General features: G+C 40.8%; 4 protein-coding genes across 5 annotated transcripts; all 4 read right to left on the bottom strand.

Moving 5' to 3' along the window:
* Positions 1-4458: 4458 nt before the first annotated feature.
* On the bottom strand, positions 4459-6339 carry LOC140771611 (probable disease resistance protein At5g63020). Its single transcript, XM_073113165.1, has one exon. The coding sequence runs from the start codon at positions 6337-6339 to the stop codon at positions 4459-4461; it is 1881 nt and encodes a 626-aa protein (XP_072969266.1).
* Positions 6340-9550: 3211 nt separating this feature from the next.
* LOC140771696 (probable disease resistance protein At5g63020) lies at positions 9551-12975 on the bottom strand. Its single transcript, XM_073113306.1, has 2 exons — positions 12697-12975; positions 9551-12576 (listed from the first exon to the last, which is right to left on the bottom strand). The coding sequence occupies exon 2, from the start codon at positions 12529-12531 to the stop codon at positions 9688-9690; it is 2844 nt and encodes a 947-aa protein (XP_072969407.1). The 5' UTR covers positions 12532-12576; positions 12697-12975; the 3' UTR covers positions 9551-9687.
* A 2844-nt stretch (positions 12976-15819) lies between these two features.
* LOC140771649 (probable disease resistance protein At1g15890) lies at positions 15820-19920 on the bottom strand. 2 transcript variants are annotated; one of them, XR_012106201.1, is made up of 4 exons: positions 19856-19920; positions 18948-19032; positions 17013-18841; positions 15820-16915 (listed from the first exon to the last, which is right to left on the bottom strand). XR_012106201.1 is itself a non-coding variant. In XM_073113222.1 (3 exons), exon 3 carries the CDS (start codon positions 18778-18780, stop codon positions 17473-17475), a length of 1308 nt encoding a protein of 435 aa, XP_072969323.1. In that variant the 5' UTR covers positions 18781-18841; positions 18948-19032; positions 19856-19920; the 3' UTR covers positions 15820-17472. The 2 variants fall into 2 exon arrangements, 1 of the variants encoding a protein (XP_072969323.1); XM_073113222.1 differs by having other exon boundaries at positions 15820-18841.
* Positions 16295-17372, bottom strand: LOC140771610 (probable disease resistance protein At5g47260). The gene is made up of 2 exons (XM_073113163.1): positions 17013-17372; positions 16295-16915 (listed from the first exon to the last, which is right to left on the bottom strand). The coding sequence occupies exons 1-2, from the start codon at positions 17370-17372 to the stop codon at positions 16295-16297; spliced, it is 981 nt and encodes a 326-aa protein (XP_072969264.1).
* Positions 19921-20135: the final 215 nt, after the last annotated feature.

Below are 20135 nucleotides of genomic sequence, written 5' to 3'. Positions count from 1 at the left end.
GCAGCCATGGAAAGGATCAAGCGACCATTCCGGTTCGAGCTCCTCTGGATGGAGTATGAGGAGTGCCAGAACATTGTAAAGGAAACCTGGGCGAGGCACGCCGGAGGCAATCCAATGCATGCGTTCTCCCACCGGCTGAGTGTTTTGAGAAAAACCTTGAGCACCTGGAACCGTGAGGCGGTCGGAAGTGTGGAAAGGCGGCTATCGGACACAAATACCAAGCTGGCAGACCTAGAAGAGCTAGATGCCAACGGCCAGCTGCCGGAGGAGGCCATGCAGAGGATGAGAAGCTTATATAACTGCAAAATAGCCCTGAACAGACAACTTAATATCAAATGGTTGCAAAGATCTCAGCTTAGGTGGACGGAGGACGGGGACCGAAACACCAAATTCTTTCATATCTCGGCAACAATCAGAAGAAAGCGTAACAAGATCTCTGGCATCCTGGACGGCGAGGATAGATGGGTGCAGGCGCCGGAGGAAGTGAACCAAATCTTTACGTCCTTCTACCAAAGCCTATGGGCGGAAGTGGATGTGCCTGACGGTAGGAGATCTGAATGGCCCTCCCTACCCGAAATCTCGAGCGAGGAAGCGGTGGCCCTAGAGTTGCCAGTAACAGAGGAGGAGATCAAGGAAGCGGTCTGGAGCCTGCCGAGAGGCAAGGCCTCGGGCCCGGACGGGATGCAAGCGGAAGTCTACACTCAGTACTTGGACACCATGGGCGGTGGTCTCTGCCAGGCAGTAGGTCATTTCTTCAGCAGTGCAAGAATGCCGCAAGCTTGGGGTGACACCTTCATAACCCTGATCCCGAAGAAGGAGCTCCCAATGAAGGTGGCGGACTTCAGACCCATTGCACTGTGCAATGTCATCTACAAAGTAATAGCAAAGATCATGGTAAGCCGCCTAAAGAAGCTGCTGGCCAACATCATCGGCCCGGAGCAAGCGGCTTTCGTGGCAGGCCGAAGTATTGAGGATAATACGCTGGTAGCTCAGGAGGTGGCTCACTCAATGGTGACCGACAAGGGAGGAACCCCTATTTTGATGATCAAAATGGATATGGAGAAGGCGTATGATCGGGTTAGCTGGCAGGCGGTGACCGGCGTGCTGCAGCGGATGGGTTTCCCCCCTCGGTGGTGCAACTGGGTGCAGGCGTGTATTGCTTCCCCAAGGTTCGCCTTGCTGATCAACAGGTGTCCGACTAAATGGATCACGCCCCGGAGCGGCCTGAGACAAGGAGATCCGCTATCTCCCTACCTCTTCATCATCGTCACGCAAGTTCTATCGAGGATCATTAACGAGAAGGTAGATCGAGGCCTGCTGAGCGGCTATCGGGTCGGAGATGTGCACCTGTCCCACCTGCTCTATGCAGATGACCTGCTACTCATGGCGGAAGCTTCTGCGACTAATGCCAGCAGCATTCTAGATAGCCTGAGCCGGTATGAACTCATCACCAATCAGAGGGTAAACTACAGCAAATCGGAGCTGAATCTGCCAAGCAGGATCGGGGCCGATGAAGGTAGACAGCTTAGTGTCCAACTAGGCTTGCAGGTGGCAGGCATGCCATTCAAATACCTAGGGGTGCTTATCTCAGGACGGAGAGTGAAGGTGAAGGAGCAGCATGAGCTGGTGGAGCGAATCGGCAAGCGGCTAGCTGGCTGGAAAGGGTCGCTCCTTTCTCAAGCAGGCAAGCTAACCCTGATCAACGCCGCGCTGCTTGCAATCCCGGCGTACTGGCTGGGAAGCACGTGGGTGCCGGACGGGGTTCTGGAGGAGATAACCAAAAAAGCTCGAAACTTTCTGTGGAAGAATAACGATGGCCACGGCCTTCACCTGATAAACTGGGAACAGGTGACCACGGCGAAGCGGCAGGGCGGACTGGGTGTCCGTCGTCTAAAAGAGGCTCGAACCGCGCATCTGGGCAAGCTGGTTTTCAAAATGTTAAACAGGGAGCCGGCGCCTTGGATCAGAATCATGCAGGCTAAGTATGGGATGCTGCACCCGTGGATGATCACGAAGAGCAAAAATCCATCCTGGATGTGGAGGGCGCTAACAAAAACCGCCAAGCAGCTCAGATCGGGCTGCAGAGTTCTGATAGGGAACGGTCGAAATACGAGCGCCGCTTACGACCCCTGGATGCACGAGATCCCGTGGTGCAGGCAGCCGAGGGAATGGGCGAATGCAGTCATGGAAGAAAATCTGCGCGTGGTGGATGTCACCAACGGCAGGCAATGGACTACGGTGAGACTAACTAGGGAGGCCGGAGCTGAGATGGCTTACAAAATAGCAACCTTCCCCATGGGTGCCGCCACTAGTGAGGACAGATGGATCTGGTGGCCGCACCCAAGGGGAACCCCAACGGTTAAAGCCATCTACTACTCTCTTCTTCCTCAGAGTGACCACCTATGGGAAGGCTGGAGAAACCTCTGGCGGCTTCCGGTCGCCCCGCGGATCGGAGTCTTCTGCTGGAAACTTATGTGGGGTAGGCTCCCAACGAGGGCTTACCTCCACTATATCCATGTGGGTGCCGAGGAACGATGCGCAATGTGCGGGTTGTTTCCTGAAACGACCGACCATCTCATGTTTACGTGTAGATACAGTCGAGAGGTGTGGGAGCTACTGCGTTCCAGTGAAGGGGTGGAGACAGCGTTGATAGACCAAGACTGGATCACGAGAGAGTGGTGTACAACCAAAGAGAATGATCGCCGGATCAAAGGGAAGATTGCCTGCACGCTGTGGGCTCTATGGAAAAGTAGAAACGAAGTGGTGTTTGGCCGGAAGAGGAGGGCGGAGCTAGCAGTGGTCCGATCTGCCGTCGCGATGGCGGAGGAGTATGGGCTCAAGACAAAAGAGAAGACGGGGAAGACAAGGATGAGGAGGAAGAGATGGGAACCACCGGACCCGGGCTGGACTAAAGCCAACACCGACGGATCTTTCAAGCCCGGCGCATACCAAGGAGGTGCAGCGACAATTCTCCGAAATGCTGAAGGGGAGCTAGTCCAGGCGGCATGGGAGCCGTGCCCGGGCGACTCGGCGTTGCAAACCGAGCTCTGGGCCATCAGAATGGCCCTGCAGGTGGCGAGTAGAGAAAGCAGTTTGGTGATAGAAACGGACTACTCGGAGGCCATCAGATGCATGCAGCAGGTGGACCACTGTCCATGGCGAGTCCGCAATCTGGCGCAGGAGTATGCGGAGCTAGTAAAAGAATTTGTGGAAGTCAGGCTTGCCCACGTAGGGAGGGAAGCCAATGCAGTGGCAGACTGGGCAGCAGCGAAGGCGAGGGTGGCCTCTGGCTACTGCTACGCAGAGCGGCTAAGCCAGGTTCCATCTGAGCTTTGTAATCTTCTTACTGTCGACGCGGCAACGTCTCGACCGTCTATTAATATATAGCTGGTCTCAGCTCTTTGGCTTTCAAAAAAAAATAATAATAATAATAAAGGAGATTCATATTTCAAAAACAAAATAATAATAATAATAATAATAATAATAATAATAATAATAATAATAATAATAATAATAATAATAATAATAATAATAATAATAATAATAATAATAATAATAATAATAATAATAATAATAATAATAATAATAATAATAATAATAAAGGAGATTCATTGCGTGGGAATATGATAAAGATAATGGTTCCGAGGGCATCACTTATCCTTACAATAAAGCGGAAAGCAATCTTTGATGCGATTTGCCAGACTCATCTCACAATCACAATGTTGAGTAGATATCCGAAGGAGTAAACAGACAGTTTAGATTAGTTTCACATTGCCAAAAGGAATAATTTTATTTTCTTACACCAATATTAGATAGCTATCGGACAATTCTAAGCAATTTGTCGAATGGAAAATGAACCTGTTTTGATAGCAGAGATGTGTAAAACGAGAAGGAATTAATACCAACAGAGATATTCGCCGATAAGCTGAGCAGACGCCCATTACATCATTAATTTGATGTAATGTCTATGGTAAAAGGGTTGGAGGGAAGTTCTGACAACATTAATTAACTCTCACCCTCTGACTTCAGATGATTAATGTCTATATATAATCTTCTACAACATTGATTAACTCTCAGTTATGTCGTGTTCTTCTCCAAAAAAAAGAAGAAGAAACTCTTATTAATTATAGGAACATCTATAACATGACAAAGTTTTTGTAAATATGACTTGTTGTAAAATATGAGTATAAATGATTTGACTATTATCATATGCTGTAGACTAGACTGTAGTGGAGACATCAATACCATTTTATTACTCTTGTAGAGTTACAAAGATACTTGCCTGTGGCATGAAAATGACCTTTTTTGAGATCAGAAAACCACAGCAAATCAAAGCATACATTAAACCATTCTCTGTTTTAAAAATAAATCATGACAAGGGATGACAGAGATCGATATAAAAGAGAATAAACCAACGCCAACAGAAATATCTACCAGGATCAACGCCAACAGAAATATCTACCAGGCCAAAAATAAGTTTTGCCCCTCCTCTTCCAGGCTGTCATCGATGTACAACGGTTGGAGGGAAGTTTTGACACTGCTGTCTTCCCACTCTAAACCTTCCCACCATCTTTTGGATCCTTTAATGGAAATTACTTTGCTGCGGATGTTATCTGCTCGGAATGGGAGCTTCTTCAATTTCGGACACCTGAAGACAATGATGTTATGTAATTCAGGGAGGGCGAATGCGGAGTGGCAAATGGAAACCATCTCTGGCAGATTTTCTATTTTTATCTCTCTGAGGTAAGGGAAAGTTGGGATCGACGTGATTTCTTTTTCTTTTTCCTTTTCTACTGTATCTGCAATTAGTTCCCTCATACTAGAACAATCATTTACCACTAGTGTCATAAGGCACGGGAGATGCAAAACCCATGAGATGTTCTTCAACCTATGACAAGAAAATATAGTTAAATCGCGAAGAGCCTGAAACAGCTCCATGGGAACTACTCCCTTCCATATTATCTCTTCTAAACAGTGCAACTCCTCAATTCTGAGTTTCTCAAGTGCCCGAAGATACCATGTGGGTTGTTGATGGTCATCTTCAATCACAACTTGGGTCACATTGCTATTCATAAAATAAAGTTCAGCTAAATTTTTTTGGATTTGCTCGTCCCCCAAGAAGCTAGTCGACAAGGAGAGGGAAGTTGAATTCTCTAGATTGCTTATACCAAGCCACCGGACTGGTACATTGGGCAACTCAACAAGTCTATTGAGTTGCCGTATATCTTCTATGCATATTCCAAGGCCTTTTAGATCGTATAAGCACTGTACCTCTTCCAACAGTGGTGGTAAGTAGGTCAAAATTTTACCAATAGTCCTCCGATTTTGAATTAAGTCGAGAACCTGCAAAGACTTGAGTTGTGCAATAACTCCCTGAGGTATTGCTTGGATTCCAGTATGCCGTAAAATTAGGAACTTGAGATTGACAAGAGATCTCAGCTCCTCAGGGAGAGACGATATTTCATTATATGCAAGGTTGAGGTATCGGAGCTGGACCAACCCACATATCTCTTTGGGAAAATGAACAAATCCACACATGGAGAGGTCAAGATGTGTGAGTGCAACTAGAGCTCCGAAATTATCTCCAAGCTCTCTCAATTTAGAGTTACCTGAAAGCATCAAAGTGGTGAGTTTGGATGACGAGGATGTAGTTGCAATAGGACGAAGTACTTGGATTTCACTCCACATCAACGATATCTTTTCTGCCTCGTGCCAATTTTGCTGGCCTCGTGGTGCATCACCTCGAGGAATAATCCATTTGTTCTTCTTCTTCCCGTTGTCGCATGCTATCCACAATCCCATATCGCGTAAAACATCATGCATCCTCACACTTATATATGGTTCTTCATTCTCCTCTAATAAGCTAGCCCTTATCAGGTCGGCGATCAGATCGTGTCCGAATTTGTAAGCATCCGGCATCTGGTCAAACTCTTCTATTAAGCCTAATCCCAGCCAGCATTCGATGAGGTCTTCCTTTCGGATATAAAAATCCTCGGGCCACATGGAGCAAGACAAGAAACACTCTTTCAAGATGTCAGACTTCAAGCAATCATAACTGAACTTTAATCTATAAAAAGTACTCCCTTCTTGATCCTCGTGTGATTGCTCGACTTCATCGAGTCGTGATTTCTTAAGTAGATCAATGGCATACTCCCATTCTCTTGGATCCTTCTTCTCGTACATAGCTCGACCGGTAGTGATAAGAGCCAGTGGCAAGCCCTCCAACTCCTTGATGACCTCTTTCGCAAGGCGTGGTATGAGAGGATGAGAGTTGATGGTTTCCTCGCCAACCTTCTCCAGGAAGAGGCTCCATGCCTCGTCGTCGTTCAGGCACTTCATTTTGATCTTCTTTCTCACTTCCATCGCGTCGTCAACACCACCTTGCGCTTGCATCCCTCGACCATCCCAAGCGGAAATGGGATTCCAACAGCCTGCAGATCAAGTCGCGCCCAAAGGTCGTCCAACAGCAGGACGAAACTTTTGTTTTTGAGGAATCTAAAGATGATATTACGTTGTTCTGTAGCATCATTTGATAGCTGTAGTTTCAGATTCGTGACGATCTGCTTCTGAATTGTTTCTGTTGTACATGATTGAGAAGCTGTGACCAAGATCACCGGTTCAAAAGCAGAGTCGCCTTTTAAAAAGATGTAGATTTGTTTCAAAAGGTGGGTCTTCCCTGCACCACCCATGCCCCAAATTCCGATCATCCCCACCTCTTGATCCTCTTTAATGCAGCGGAGCGCTTCTTCAAGATTTGGATTTGGAGATGATGGCAGCATAGGCTCCTCCCGGGCAAGAGACTGCGCCGGTGTCAGCGCTACTTGTGCCGGTGCTAGCTTTTCGCCTTCCTCTAACAAAGTTCGCACTTCCACAAGCTTGTCGGCGGCAGTTTTGCTGAGGCTGTAGTTTGAACAACAGTTAGGTGAGAAGCAATTGAGGCACAAGAACCTCTTCTTATATTTCTCTACCATCGCATCCACGTCGGCTTTGGTAGCTTCCACCTCATCCAACCACCCTAGCATTTGATGACTTGGCGTCTTCCCCTTCCTCTCAGTAGCCTCGATCACCACTTGGGCATCTTTCTCCTTGGCGATCAAACGCCGAGTGGCACTTTCGAGGTCCCTCATGTTGTCAGCAGCGTTAATAAAATACTTTAGCTGTTGCTTCACAAAGTTGAACAACGGAGACAGGATAACAACTGCAACTTTACAGAGAGGCTCCATGGATATCAAGAATGGGACTCTCTCTCTTCTTCTTCTTTTTCCCCTCTTCTCTTGACCACTATATTAGAAAAGAAAAAAATGGGGGAAAAAAAATGAAAGAAGAGGGTGTTTTTATTAAGTAATAGTAGAAGATGGAAGATGATAACTGAAGAAGAGAAGAAAAGCTCAGCAGCTGCCCCTTCGGACTGATCTCTGAAGTACCAAGAGATCGCAACAGCGCAAGTCAGGCTTTTGATGTGCCTTCAACAATCAAGGGCTGCCAATGCCATGCAGCCATGCAGAGTTGTAATGGAATTAATACTTTATATTAGGGATTCTCTTGCAATTTACAAACATAAGAGAGAATAAGAGAATTGGAGAACTTTAATGTAGGTTATTTCTTACCTTTGGTTGATAGGGATTATTACATCGTTCTAGGTGAAATTTATCTTCTAGAACTTAATAATATGTAGGTTAATTTTATTAATAATCTATTAAAAAATATCTTATTAAAAACTGACGATAATACTAATTTTGGGGGAGTCAAAATAATTTACCAACAATTATAATATTTTAAAGAATGTAAACAAGAGGATCCCTAGCAAGGCATAGATATTGATTCTCAATTTAGCTATTATTTTTAATGTATCTGTGGTATAATAATGTTATGGCTTATGAGTTCTATAACATATAACTCCTTTGATCATTTGTTAGGTGAATAGAACTTATTTGGTTCTAAATGAACTAAATAAGTTGTATTTTGAACGAGATAGACTTAGTTCGTGAAGCCAAATAAGTTGAAAACTTGGAAGCTCAACTACTATTCAAAATGAACATGAGCTAGAATTTTACCTCGTATTGGAGTTCGATAAACAAAAAGAACACGAGCAAGGTCTAACTTGCTTATGTTCAGCTTGTTGTAGCCCCTTAGTATTTGATAACTGTTGTATTTTATAGTGCTTAGTTTAATCTTTAAATAAAAAATCTTTAGTCCTTTACCTTTGATTGATAAGGGTTATATCTTATCATTCTAAATGAAATTCATCTTCTAAAACTTAATAATATATTCAGTTTACATATCGGGTTAACTTTTACAATAATCGGTTATCCTATTAAAAATTAACGATAATACTAATTCTGGTAGAGTAAAAAACAAATTGATTAATAACTATAATATTTTAAAGAAGTTAATAGTAATTATGATATTTATTTATAAGAGATCGAAAAAAATACAAATGGGGAAAGAAAGTTAAAGAGGTGTTTCATTTTACTAAGTAGCTAGAAATTGGAGGATGAAAATTTAAGAAGAGAAAAAGCTCACCGGCTACCAAAGTCGATGGCAAATAGTGTGAGCCCAATGCCAATGCTATTGCCAATGCCAATGCCAATGCCAATGCCTGCCGAGTGCCGATGCTATAGATACTTTATATATATTTATATATAGGAAGCAAAGAGAATAAGAAAATTGAGGAACCTAAGTTAGGAATGTAAGGATGGATACTTTTTCTTTTGAACTTTTTTGTTTCTATAGAGCATTAGGTGCAAACTTGTGCCCCGGAATACTCTTTATATGATAAAATGAAGCGAGCAAGGGATTCTTGTACTAACATCAAGATATTAGAAAATTGAGGGATGAAGTAAGGTATAAGATTCAAACTTGTACCTTTATTGTAGGCATAATAAAATACCTCATTAATTAAAAAATATATCAATTATTTTTTATATATAAATCTGCATATGATTTTGCTTTAATAGCCATGGGTTTTTTCTCGTCTTTGTGTGACGACTATACTAATGGCTTATTAATAGGGTGATTTCTTTATAATATAGTAAAATTCTAGGGTGTTATTTATAAATTTCTTAAAGAATATGTATATCACTAAGTTCTCTTTCTTGCAGTGAATAATTTTATTTTCTTATAGTAATATTTGATAGCTATCGAACAATTTTTAAGCAATTTACAGAATGAAAAAAAAATAGTATTTTATAAATCTAGGTTTAGCTTTAAACGTTACAGATCTTGAGTTAATGTCTCTCATCTCGATTGCATTATTTGGTTTTAATGGCATAATTTATATGCATGAGTGACGCAGAAAGCAGTCATCTATGTATAAAGGTTTAAATTCTCTTTTAGAGAAATTTGATGCATCAGAGTTTTCTTTTCTTTTCCCACAAAAAAAAAATGAAGTTTTATCATTGGTGGGATCCTAACGACGGACTATATAATAAATATCTCATAACTAAAACTTACCGCGTAGGAACTCGGTAGAAGAATTCTTTTTCGCCTCCTTTTCTGTCCATACTACACTGCTAACTCCACTCAATCAATCATTCGTCATGTATGTAACACAGATGGAATTAAAAGCTCCAAAGTTTTATAATACAATTAGCTGTTTTAATAACAGAGATGTTAAAAAAAAAACTAAGATATTTATTAACTCATAAACTACTTAAAATCTTAAATTATTTTAGAAAACAATAAATTTTATATTATTATATTGTTATTTGCTATAAACTTGAGAGCTGCGGATTGTACCATCATATCCACCCGTATCTTTTCTTTGTAAAACGGTAGGAAGGAAGTTCTGACACTGCTGTCTTCCCAGTCTAAACCTTCCCACCATACGTTGGAACCATCAATAAACCTTAATTTGCTCGAGATGTTACCTGGTCGGAATGGGAGCTTCTTCAATTTCAGACAATGTCGAAAACAAATATTTTCTAATGCCGGGAGAGCGAATGCGGAGTGGCAAATGGAAACCAGCTCTGGCAGATCTTCTAACTCTATCTCCCTGAGGCAAGGGAAAGTAGCGGTCGACGTCATTTCTTTCTCTTCTTCCTTTTCTACTGTATCCGCAATTAGTTCCCTCATGCTAGAACATCGAATTACCCGTAGTTTCATAAGGCACGGGAGATGCAAAATCCATGAAATGCTCTTCAACTTGTCACAATCAACTACATTTAAGAAGCGTAGAGCCCGAAACAGCTCCTTGGGAACTACTCCCTTCCATATTATCTCTTCTAAGCCGTGCATCTTATGAAAATAGAGGTTCTCAAGCGCTCGAAGTTGCCATGTGGGTTGTTGATGGTTACCTTCAATCACTATGTACTGGGTCGCATTGCTCTTCGCAAAACAAAGTTCAGCTAAGTTTCCCTGAATTTGTTTGTCCCCAAGGAAGCTAGTCGACAAGGAGAAGGAAGTGGAATTCTCTAGATTGCTTATACCAAGCCACCGGACTGGTACATTGGGCAACTCAACTAGTTTATCGAATTGTGATTTACCTTGTACGCAAATTCCAAGACCTTTTAGATCGTATAAGCACTCTAGCTCTTCCAACAGTGTTGATGCCAATTCGGCCAAACCACCAATACTCCAATTTTGAAATAAGTCGAGAACCTGCAAAGACTTGAGTTTTGCAATAACAACATGAGGTATTGTATGAATTCCGGTATCCCGTAAAATCAGGAACTTGAGATTGATAAGAGATCCCAGCTCCTCAGGGAGAGACGGCATTTTATTACGTGAAAGGTTGAGGTATCGGAGCTGGACCAACCCACATATCTCTTCGGGAAAATGAACAAATCCACACGAGGAGAGGTTAAGATATGTGAGTGCAACTAGAGCTCCGAATTTATCTCCAAGCGATCTCAACTTATAGTTACTTGAAAGCATCAAAGTGGTGAGTTTGGATGAGCAGGGTGTAGTTGCAATAGGAGGAAGTGCTTTAATATCACTCTGCATCAACGTTATCCTTTCTGCTTTACTCCAAATTTGCTGGTCACGTAGAGCCTCATGTTGAAAGACCATCCATTTGTTCTTGTTCTTCCCCTCGTCGTGTGTTATCCACAATGCCATATCGCGTAACACATCATGCATCCTCACCGCAGGAACTGTTCTTTCACTCTCCTCCGATAAGCCTGCCATAACTATTCTTTCACCCTCCTCTAATAAGCATGCTCTTATGAGGTACGTGATCAGAGTGTGCCCGGTGTTATATGCTTCTGATATGGAGTCAAACTCTTTTATTAAGCCTAATCCCATCCAGCATTCGATGAGATCTTCCTTTTCGATCCACCAATCCTCGGGCCACATGGAGCAAGATAAGAAACTTTCTCTCAAGGTGTCAGACGTCAAGCTATCATAACTGAACTTTAATCTACAAAAAGTACTCCCTTCTTGATCCTCGACTTCATCGAGTCGCGACTTCTTAAGTAGGTCAATTGCATATTCCCATTCTCTTGGATCCTTCTTCTCGTACATAGCTCGACCGGTAGTGATAAGAGCCAGTGGCAAGCCCTCCAACTCCTTGCTGACTTCTTTCGCAAGGCGTGGTATGAGAGGATGAGAGCTGATGGTTTCCTCGCCAACCTTTTCCAGGAAGAGGCTCCATGCCTCGCCATCGTTCAGACACTTCACTTTGATCTTCTTTCTCACTTCCATCTTGCCACAAACATTTATTGATCGCGTCGTCAACACCACCTTGCGCTTGCATCCCTCGACCATCCCAAGCGGAAATGGGATTCCAACATCCTGCAGTTCAAGGCGCCCCCAAATGTCGTCCAAAAGCATGAGGAAACTTTTGTTCCTCAGGAAATGGAAGATGATGTTACTTTGTCTCGACACATCCTCGTGTTGCTGCAGGTTCAGAATCTCGACGATCTGCTTCTGAATTGTTTCTGTTGTACATGATTGAGAAGCTGTGACGAAGAACACTTGATTAAAAGCAGAGTCGCCGATAAAGGAGTTGTTGATTTGTTTCAAAAGGTGAGTCTTCCCTACACCACCCATGCCCCAAATCCCGATCATTCCCACCTCTTGATCCTCTTTAATGCAGCGGAGTGCTTCTTCAAGATTTGGATTTGCAAACGAAGATGATGTTGATGTGGTAGGCACAGACACCTCCTGGACAGGAGGCGGCACCGGTGTTATGGCTACCTCCTCCTGTGTTTCATAATCTAACAACTTTTGCACATCCAGTAGCTTCTTGGCGGCAGTTTTGCCGATGGTGTAGTTTGAACAACAATTAGGTGAGAAACGATTGAAGCATAAGCACCTTTGGTTATATTTCTCTACCATCGCATCCACTTGGGTTTTGGCGGCTTCCACCTCATCCAACCACTCTTGTACTTGATGAGTTTGTCTCTGGCCATTCCTTTCAGCTATCTCGATCTTTTCTTTGACGTCGTCCTTCTTGTTGAGCAAACGTCGAAGGACGTTTTGCAGGTCTCTGACGTTGTCGCCAGCTTTAAACGGATACGTAATCTGCCGCTTCACAAAACTGAACAACGGAGCCAGGACGACGTCTGCGACAATCTTGAGAAACTCCATGGATGGAACTTTTCTTTTAGATATGATGACTATATTAACGACTTGCTGTTAGAGATCACGAAAATAAAAAATGCCAAGTTGCAGCCAAAACATGAAGAGGTTATTTTTTAATTAAGTAGCTAGAAGATGGAAGATGAAAATTAAAGGAGAGAAAGAAAAGGTCACCAGATAGGCAGCCTTCTAACTGAACTACCGAGGGAGAGAGATCGAGATGCCAGGAAGATGATCTTGCCAAACAATACAAAAGGAAATTCTAAAATAGCGATGCTGTGAGCATCTGCGAGCCAGCTAATATTAATATATGCTTTTGCAAAGAGACAAAAGATGAATAAAAAGCTAATAAGTGCCGCTGTACGAACGCTCTGATCGTCTGCAGCCAGACTTGCTTAAATTAGCTGGCTTTCGGGTAGCTGACAAATTAGTCCAGCTTGTGATGTATCATATCAGAGCATCTCCAGCCGACGCTCCATGAGCCAGTATAGAGAGCAAGAGGGCTACATATATATTGCAGCAGTCTGAGCACAGTCCATGGCGCGTCCGCAACCTGGCGCGGGAATGTGCGGAGCTTGCCAAAGGCTTTGTAGAAGTCAGGCTCTCCCACGTAGGGAGAGAAGCCAACTCTGTGGCTGACAGGGCAGCAGCGAGGGCCAGCGTGGCCTCGGGCTATTGCCATGTGGAGCGCCTAAGCAACGCTCCACCAGAAATCTGTAACCTCATTATTGTCGACGCGGAAACGTTTCGACAGAATATTAATATATAGCTGACCTCAGCTCATTGCCATCAAAAAAAAAAAAAAAAAAAAAACGGGCTACATATTTATTAAAATTTATAGATTCTTTTAGTGTTATTATTTTTTAATAAAAAATATATATTTAAAAAATTATCAGATATTTAAAATAAGACTGATATTTAATAGTTTTAAAAATAATTTTAGATTATTAAATTTTTAATTAAATACATTAAAATTATATTACTTAAAATAAATATCAAAATAATCATTACACGTTATTATTAAAAATATCAAAATTATATTACACAAAATAAACAAAAATTGATATTTAATAATCAAAATAATAAATATTTAATAGTCCGGTAAACCTCCAAAGCTAGCCACCTCCTTTTCTAATATAATCTTTAAATTTGCAACTAACAACGGAGCTCGATTGGAGATACTCTTAATTAGTGCAAGAGTTGTAGACGATGAACGACATCGATTGGATGGGATGAGAATATGTGATAAAATGTGCAATTCGATAACAACCAAATCTAGTGGTTCTTATAGGTACCCTTCCTTATAACTAATGAGCTCATGAAATCAACTCCAACCCTAAAGAATTGTTGTGGAGAAAATTGTTTGGTAGTGCAACAACTTAAAACAAGTCTCAACGGCATTTAGTTTGAAGCAATTGTTCGATGACGTATATAACTTGAAATCTAAACTATGCAGTTTTTATATTAGCTAAAACTTGGTAATACTTAAATGTTTCTATATTTAGGAAGGGTTGACTATTTGTTTAGCTCATATTTAGCCTTTAAATTCGTGAATGATTAAAAAAAGTGATAAATTCGGTACAAATAATTCTAGTAAAGTTGGTAGCTACCATTTTCTATGATCACCTTGGTTATGCTGTCCACTCCAACACTAAATAATTATTATGAATAAAATTATTTAATAATTTGTTAAGTGATAATTCGACTTAGTGATTATGACATGCTTTCACCTCATCCAACCACCCTTGCAATTCACGATCGAGTTGGCATCTCCCCTCTCTCCCTCCCTCTCAGTAGCCTCGATCCCCACTAAGGCGTCATTATCAATGTTGGGTGGCACTTTCAAGGGCTTTCATGTTGTCGCCAGCTTTAAACGGATAAGTTATCTACCACATCTCGAAATTGAACAACGGAAACACAACGAAGTATGCAACTTTACTAAGAAGCTCCATAGATATCAAAGATCAAACTCGTTTTCTTTTTCCTCTTCTCTTCTCTAAATGATGATTATATTAATAAATGACTCGTCGTAAGAGAGGAAATAAAGATGACGTATTACAACTTTTCTCGCAAATTATTAATGCTCTCCTCTTCAACGGTGTAAGATGCAAAATGCAATTGGCTATTTAGAGATTACTCTCAGTTAATTATAAAAAATATCAATATTCTTATTTTGATATGTATATAAATTACTCTTTGTTAATAATATATATGTCTTTTACTTGATAAAATATTAAGATAATATAATTATTAAAAAAATAATATGTAAGATAATATATTTAAAATAATAATTATATATTGAATAGATAATATCTTTTATTTTTATTATATCCTTGCGAATTTTAATCATTAGATCTTTTATCAGAGGTATTGATAAATAATTCTACGGTACAAAAGAAGTGCTAATAAAAAATAGAAGAAGCTAAAAACGAAAAATTGCGGAAGGTCAAAGCACTATCTTCCTGGTTTGAGAAAAATGGGATCGAGATGCAGTAAATCTCCTAAAACATGCACATCATTATTGCCGATATTCTGTCTTTTCTTTTTATTTATTTATTAATTACTTTTGTTATGAGACGTGCTCTGAATTCCCCTCTGTTTTTCGCAAGCTAGGGGCGCTCAGTTCGTCTGCTTCAAGCTCCGGTGCAAATGAAATTAAAAATTATGCATGCGTTTGGTGAGCCATCTCTTTCTAATCAGTAGGCAATGAGATCAGTGTTAAATACCCGCAATATTTATAACATTTCTTACTAATGACAAGACACGATCTGTTTCCCCTGTTTATCTATGACAAAAAAGATTGAGCATATAATACCCCCAATTAGAAATTTATTAAGATAATGAGGAAAGAGAGTTATATAATGGAAATTAATGAGTTGTGCAACTATAGGGAAATTAAAAAAAGAAAAAGAAAACTAAAATCAGATAATTAAAACACTGCTACCTCCTACAAACTAAGCTTCATACATTGCTCTCAGTAGAAGTCTCCTCCTCTTCGTTCTCAGTAGAAGTATCCTTATCTTTTTCTTCGTAGAAACGTTGGACCAAAGTTCTGACACTGTTGTCCTCCCACTCTAACACCACGAATAGACTGCAATTTACTCTTGTGCTCTAATACCAATTTAATGTATCTCTATATATAATCTTCTACAACATTAAGTAACTCTCAGTTATGTCGTGTTCTTTCCCCCCCAAAATAATTCATATTAATTATAGGAACATATATAACATGACAAGGTTGTTGTAAAATATGAGTAGAAATGATTTGACTATTATCTTATGCTGTGGACTAGACTGTAGTGGAGACGTCAATACCATTTTATTACTCTTCTAGAATTACAGAGATACTTGCCTGTGGCATGAAAATGACCTTTTTTGAGATCAGAAAACCACTGCAAATCAAAGCATAAATTAAACCATTCTCTGTTTTAAAAATAAATCATGACAATGGACGCCAGAGATCGATATAAAAGAGAATAAATCAACCCCAACAGTAATATCTAGGGGAGAACGCAGAATATTAGCCTCTTTGACTCACTTACCTCGCGTTCCTCTTTGTCAAACAATTGGATGGAAGTTTTGACACTGCTGTCTTCCCACTCTAAACCTTCCCACCATCCTTTGGAAAAAGAAGCGACCAGTAATTTACTCGGGATATTACCTGGTCGGAATGGGAGCTTCTTCAATTTCGGACAGCTGTGGACATAGATAGAACATAACGCCGGGAAAGCGAATGCGGAGTGACAAATGGAAACCATCTCTGGCAGATATTCTAAAATATCTTTCTGAGGCAACAGAAAGTAGGAGTCGACGTGATTTCTTTCTCTTCCTCCTTTTCTACTGTATCTGCAATTAGTTCCGTCATACTAGAACAATCTTGTACCAGTAGTGACGTAAGGCACGGGAGATGCAAAACCCATGTAATGCTCTTCAGATTGTCACAACCACCTACAGTTAACTCGCGAAGAGCCTGAAACAGCTCCTCGGGAACTACTCCCTTCCATATTATCTCTTCTAAACAGTGCAAACCTTCAATTTTGAATGTCTCAAGTGCCCGAAGATGACATGTGGGGTGTTGATGGTTACCTTCAAGCACCACTTGGGTCACATTGCAATCAATAAACATAATTTCAGCTAAGTTTATCTGGATTTGCTTGTCCCCCAAGAAGCTAGTCGACAACGAGAAGGAAGTGGAATTCTCTAGGGTGCTTATAAAAAGCCACCGGACAGATACATTGGGTAACTCAACAAGTCTATTGAGTTGCGATGTATCTTCTATGCAAATTCCAAGACCTTTTAGATTGTTTAAGCACTTTAACTCTTCCAACAGTAGTGATGCCAAATCGGATAACTCTTCATCAGTAGGCCTCCAGTATCGACGTAAGTCAAGAACCTGCAAAGACTTTGAGTTTTGCAATAACACCCTGGGGTATGGTACGGATCCTATTATACCTTAAAATCAGGAACTTGAGATTGACAAGAGATCCCACCTCCTCAGGGAGAGAAGACATTTCATTATATGCAAGGTTGAGGTATCGGAGCTGGGCCAACCCACATATCTCTTTGGGAAAATGAACAAATCCACACGAGGAGAGGTCAAGATATGTGAGTGCAAGTAGAGCTCCGAAATTATCTCCAAGCTCTCTCAATTTACGGTTACCTGAAAGCATCAAAGTGGTGAGTTTGGATGAAGAGGGTGCAGTTGCAATGGGAGGAAGTTCTTGGATTTCACTCCTCATCAACGATATCCTTTCTGCCTCGTGCCAATTTGGTTGGTCTCGTGGTGCATCACCTCGAGGAACAATCCATTTGTTCTTCTTCCCGTTGTCGCATGCTATCCACAATGCCATATCTCGTAACACATCATGCATCCTCACACTAGGATATGTTGCTTCATGATCCTCTAATAAGCATGCCCCTATCAAGTTGCCGATCAGATCGTGTCCGGTGTTATAAGCATCCGCAATGTGGTCCGTCAAACACTTCTATTAAGCCTAATCTCATCCAGCATTCGATGAGGTTTTCCTTTTTGATAAGAAAATCCTCGGGCCACATGGAGCAAGACAAGAAACACTCTCTCAAGGTGTCAGACTTCAAGTTATCATAACTGAACTTTAATCTATAAAAAGTACTATCTTGAAGATCCTCAGGTGAGTGTTTTTCCACCTCGTCGAGTCGTGACTTATTGAGTAGATTGATGACATATTCCCATTGTTTTGGATCCTTCTTCGGGTACATGGACCGGCCGATTGTGATAAGAGCCAGGGGCAAGCCCTCCAATTCCTTGACGACATCTTCTGCAAGGCCAGGGATGCGAGGATGAGAGTTGATGGTTTCTGTGCCGACCTTGTCCAGGAAGAGCTTCAATGCATCCTCGTAGTTCAAACACTCCATTTTGATCGTCCGCCTCACCTCCATGTCACCGCAAACAGTCTCTAATCGTGTGGTCAAGACCACCTTGCGCGTGCATTCGCCGACCACTCCGAGTGGAAATGGGATTCCAACATCCTGCAGATCAAGTCGCGCCCAAAGGTCGTCCAACAGCAGGACGAAACTTTTATTTTTGAGGAATTTCAAGATGATGTTACGTTGTTCTGTAGCATCATTTGATTGCGGTAGTTTCTGATTCGTGACGATCTGCATCTGAATTGTTTCTGTTGCACACGATTGAGAAGCTGTGACCAAGATCACCAGTTTAAAAGCAGAGTCGCCTTTTAAGAAGTTGTTGATTTGTTTCAAAAGGTGGGTCTTCCCTGCACCACCCATGCCCCAAATTCCGATCATCCCCACTGGCTCGTCGTTAATATAGCGGAGCGCTTTTTCAAGATTTGGATATGCATTTGGAGATGATGTCAGCACAGGCTCCTCCTGTACATGAGACGGCGCCGGTGCTAGCTTTTCGCCTTCATCTAACAACCTTTGCACATCCACAAGCTTCTCGGCAGCAGTTTTGCTAAGGCTATAGTTTGAACAACAGTTAAGTGAGGAGCATTTGAAGCACAAGAACCTCTGCTTATATTTCTCTACCATCGCATCCACTTGGGCTTTGGTATCTTCCACCTCAGCTAACCAGTCTGATGATTGATTAGTTGGTCGCTGGCCATTCCTCTCCGCTATCTCGATCATTTTTTTGGCATCTTTCTCCTTGGCAGCCAATTTCTTCTCGGCACTTTCGAGGGCCCTCATGTTGTCAGCAGCGTTAATACAATACTTTAGATGTTGCTTCTCCAAGTTTGAACAACGGAGACAGGATGACATCTGCAACTTTATAGAGATGCTCCATGGATATCTAGAATGGGACTCTCTCTCTCTCTCTCTTCTATATTAGAAAAGAAAAAAATGGGGGAAAAAAATGAAGAGTGTGTTTTTATCAAGTAATAGCAGAAGATGGAAGTTGATAACTGAAGAAGAGAAGAAAAGCTCACCAGCCGCCCCTCCGGACTGAACTCTGAAGTACCAAGAGATCGCAACAGCAAGTCAGGCTTTTGATGTGCCTTCAACAATCAAGGGCTGCCAATGCCATGCAGGTATAGTTGTAATGGAATTAATACTTCATATGGGAAGCAAGTTAGGGATTCTCTTGCAATTTACAAACATAAGAGAGAATAAAAAATTTGAAGAACTTTTGTGTAGATTATTTCTTACCTTTGTTTGATAGGGATTATTACTTATCGTTCTAATTGAAATTCATCTTCTAGAACTTAGTAATATATTCAATCTATATATGTAGGTTAATTTTAATAATAATCTGTTAAAAAATATTTTATTAAAAATTGAGGATAATACTAAATTTGGGAGAGTCAAAATAATTTACCGATAATTAAAATATTTTAAAGAAGGTAATAGCATTTAATTTCTTTCTTCTAATTCAACGGTTGAGACTAAGTGATAGTAAATAAAATTAACCGAAAGTATTAGTTATAACAGAAAGACTCATCACTTTTCTAAATTGTAAAAATAAATTAGTCATATTTTATTTCTCTCTTTTACTATCTATTTTTTTATAAAATATAAAAATAATAATAAATTGTTAAAAGTTGATACTCCTATTATTATTATTATTATTATTATTATTAGGAAAATAACTATACGGATAAGCAATAAGAAAAAACTTAAGTTCTATTTTGTATCGGTTAATCTATTTATATATGTAAAATATCTTATATACTCTTTAATTTATCAACACGTAAAAATTAATTTAATAACTAATTGGTTAGCATCGGATCATTGGTCTAATGATAAAAAAAATAGGGAAAAATAAATGAGGTGTTTCTTTTTATTTAAGTAGCTAGAAAAGGATGACGAAAAATTTAACAATAGAAGAAAAACTCACCTGCTACCATACCAAGAGTCCAAGGCAAATAGTGCGAGCCAGAGTTTTGATATGCCTTTCACTACCACACCAATGCCAATGCCAATGCCAATGCCATGTAATATATACTTTAGATAGGAAGCAAAGAGAATAAGAAAGTTGAGGAAAGTAAGTTAGGGATAAGATAATGGGTACTCTTTCTTTTTAGCTTTTTCTAAAGAGAATTAGGTGCAAAGTTGTGTTCTTGCGTGTGGTGAAATACTCAAAAGCAAACAAGGGATTCTTTTACTAGCATTAAAAA

The sequence above is a fragment of the Typha angustifolia genome, chromosome 12 (genome assembly GCF_048772165.1).
Source record: "Typha angustifolia cultivar Huaian chromosome 12, ASM4877216v1, whole genome shotgun sequence".
NCBI lineage: Eukaryota > Viridiplantae > Streptophyta > Magnoliopsida > Poales > Typhaceae > Typha > Typha angustifolia.
This window is presented reverse-complemented; position numbering and strand designations above follow the sequence as displayed.

What these genes read in the sequence shown, in the direction of transcription:
- LOC140771611 (XM_073113165.1), bottom strand. Translation starts at nt 6,339, where the DNA reads ATGAAGTGCCTGAACGACGACGAGGCATGGAGCCTCTTCCTGGAGAAG.
- LOC140771696 (XM_073113306.1), bottom strand. Translation starts at nt 12,531, where the DNA reads ATGGAGTTTCTCAAGATTGTCGCAGACGTCGTCCTGGCTCCGTTGTTC.
- LOC140771610 (XM_073113163.1), bottom strand. Translation starts at nt 17,372, where the DNA reads ATGGCATTGTGGATAGCATGCGACAACGGGAAGAAGAACAAATGGATT. An exon ending in TGTCTTCTCTCCCTGAGGAG is followed by an intron (nt 16,916 to 17,012) that starts GTGGGATCTCTT and finishes AAGTCTTTGCAG; the next exon opens with GTTCTTGACTTACGTCGATA.
- LOC140771649 (XM_073113222.1), bottom strand. Translation starts at nt 18,780, where the DNA reads ATGTCATCCTGTCTCCGTTGTTCAAACTTGGAGAAGCAACATCTAAAG.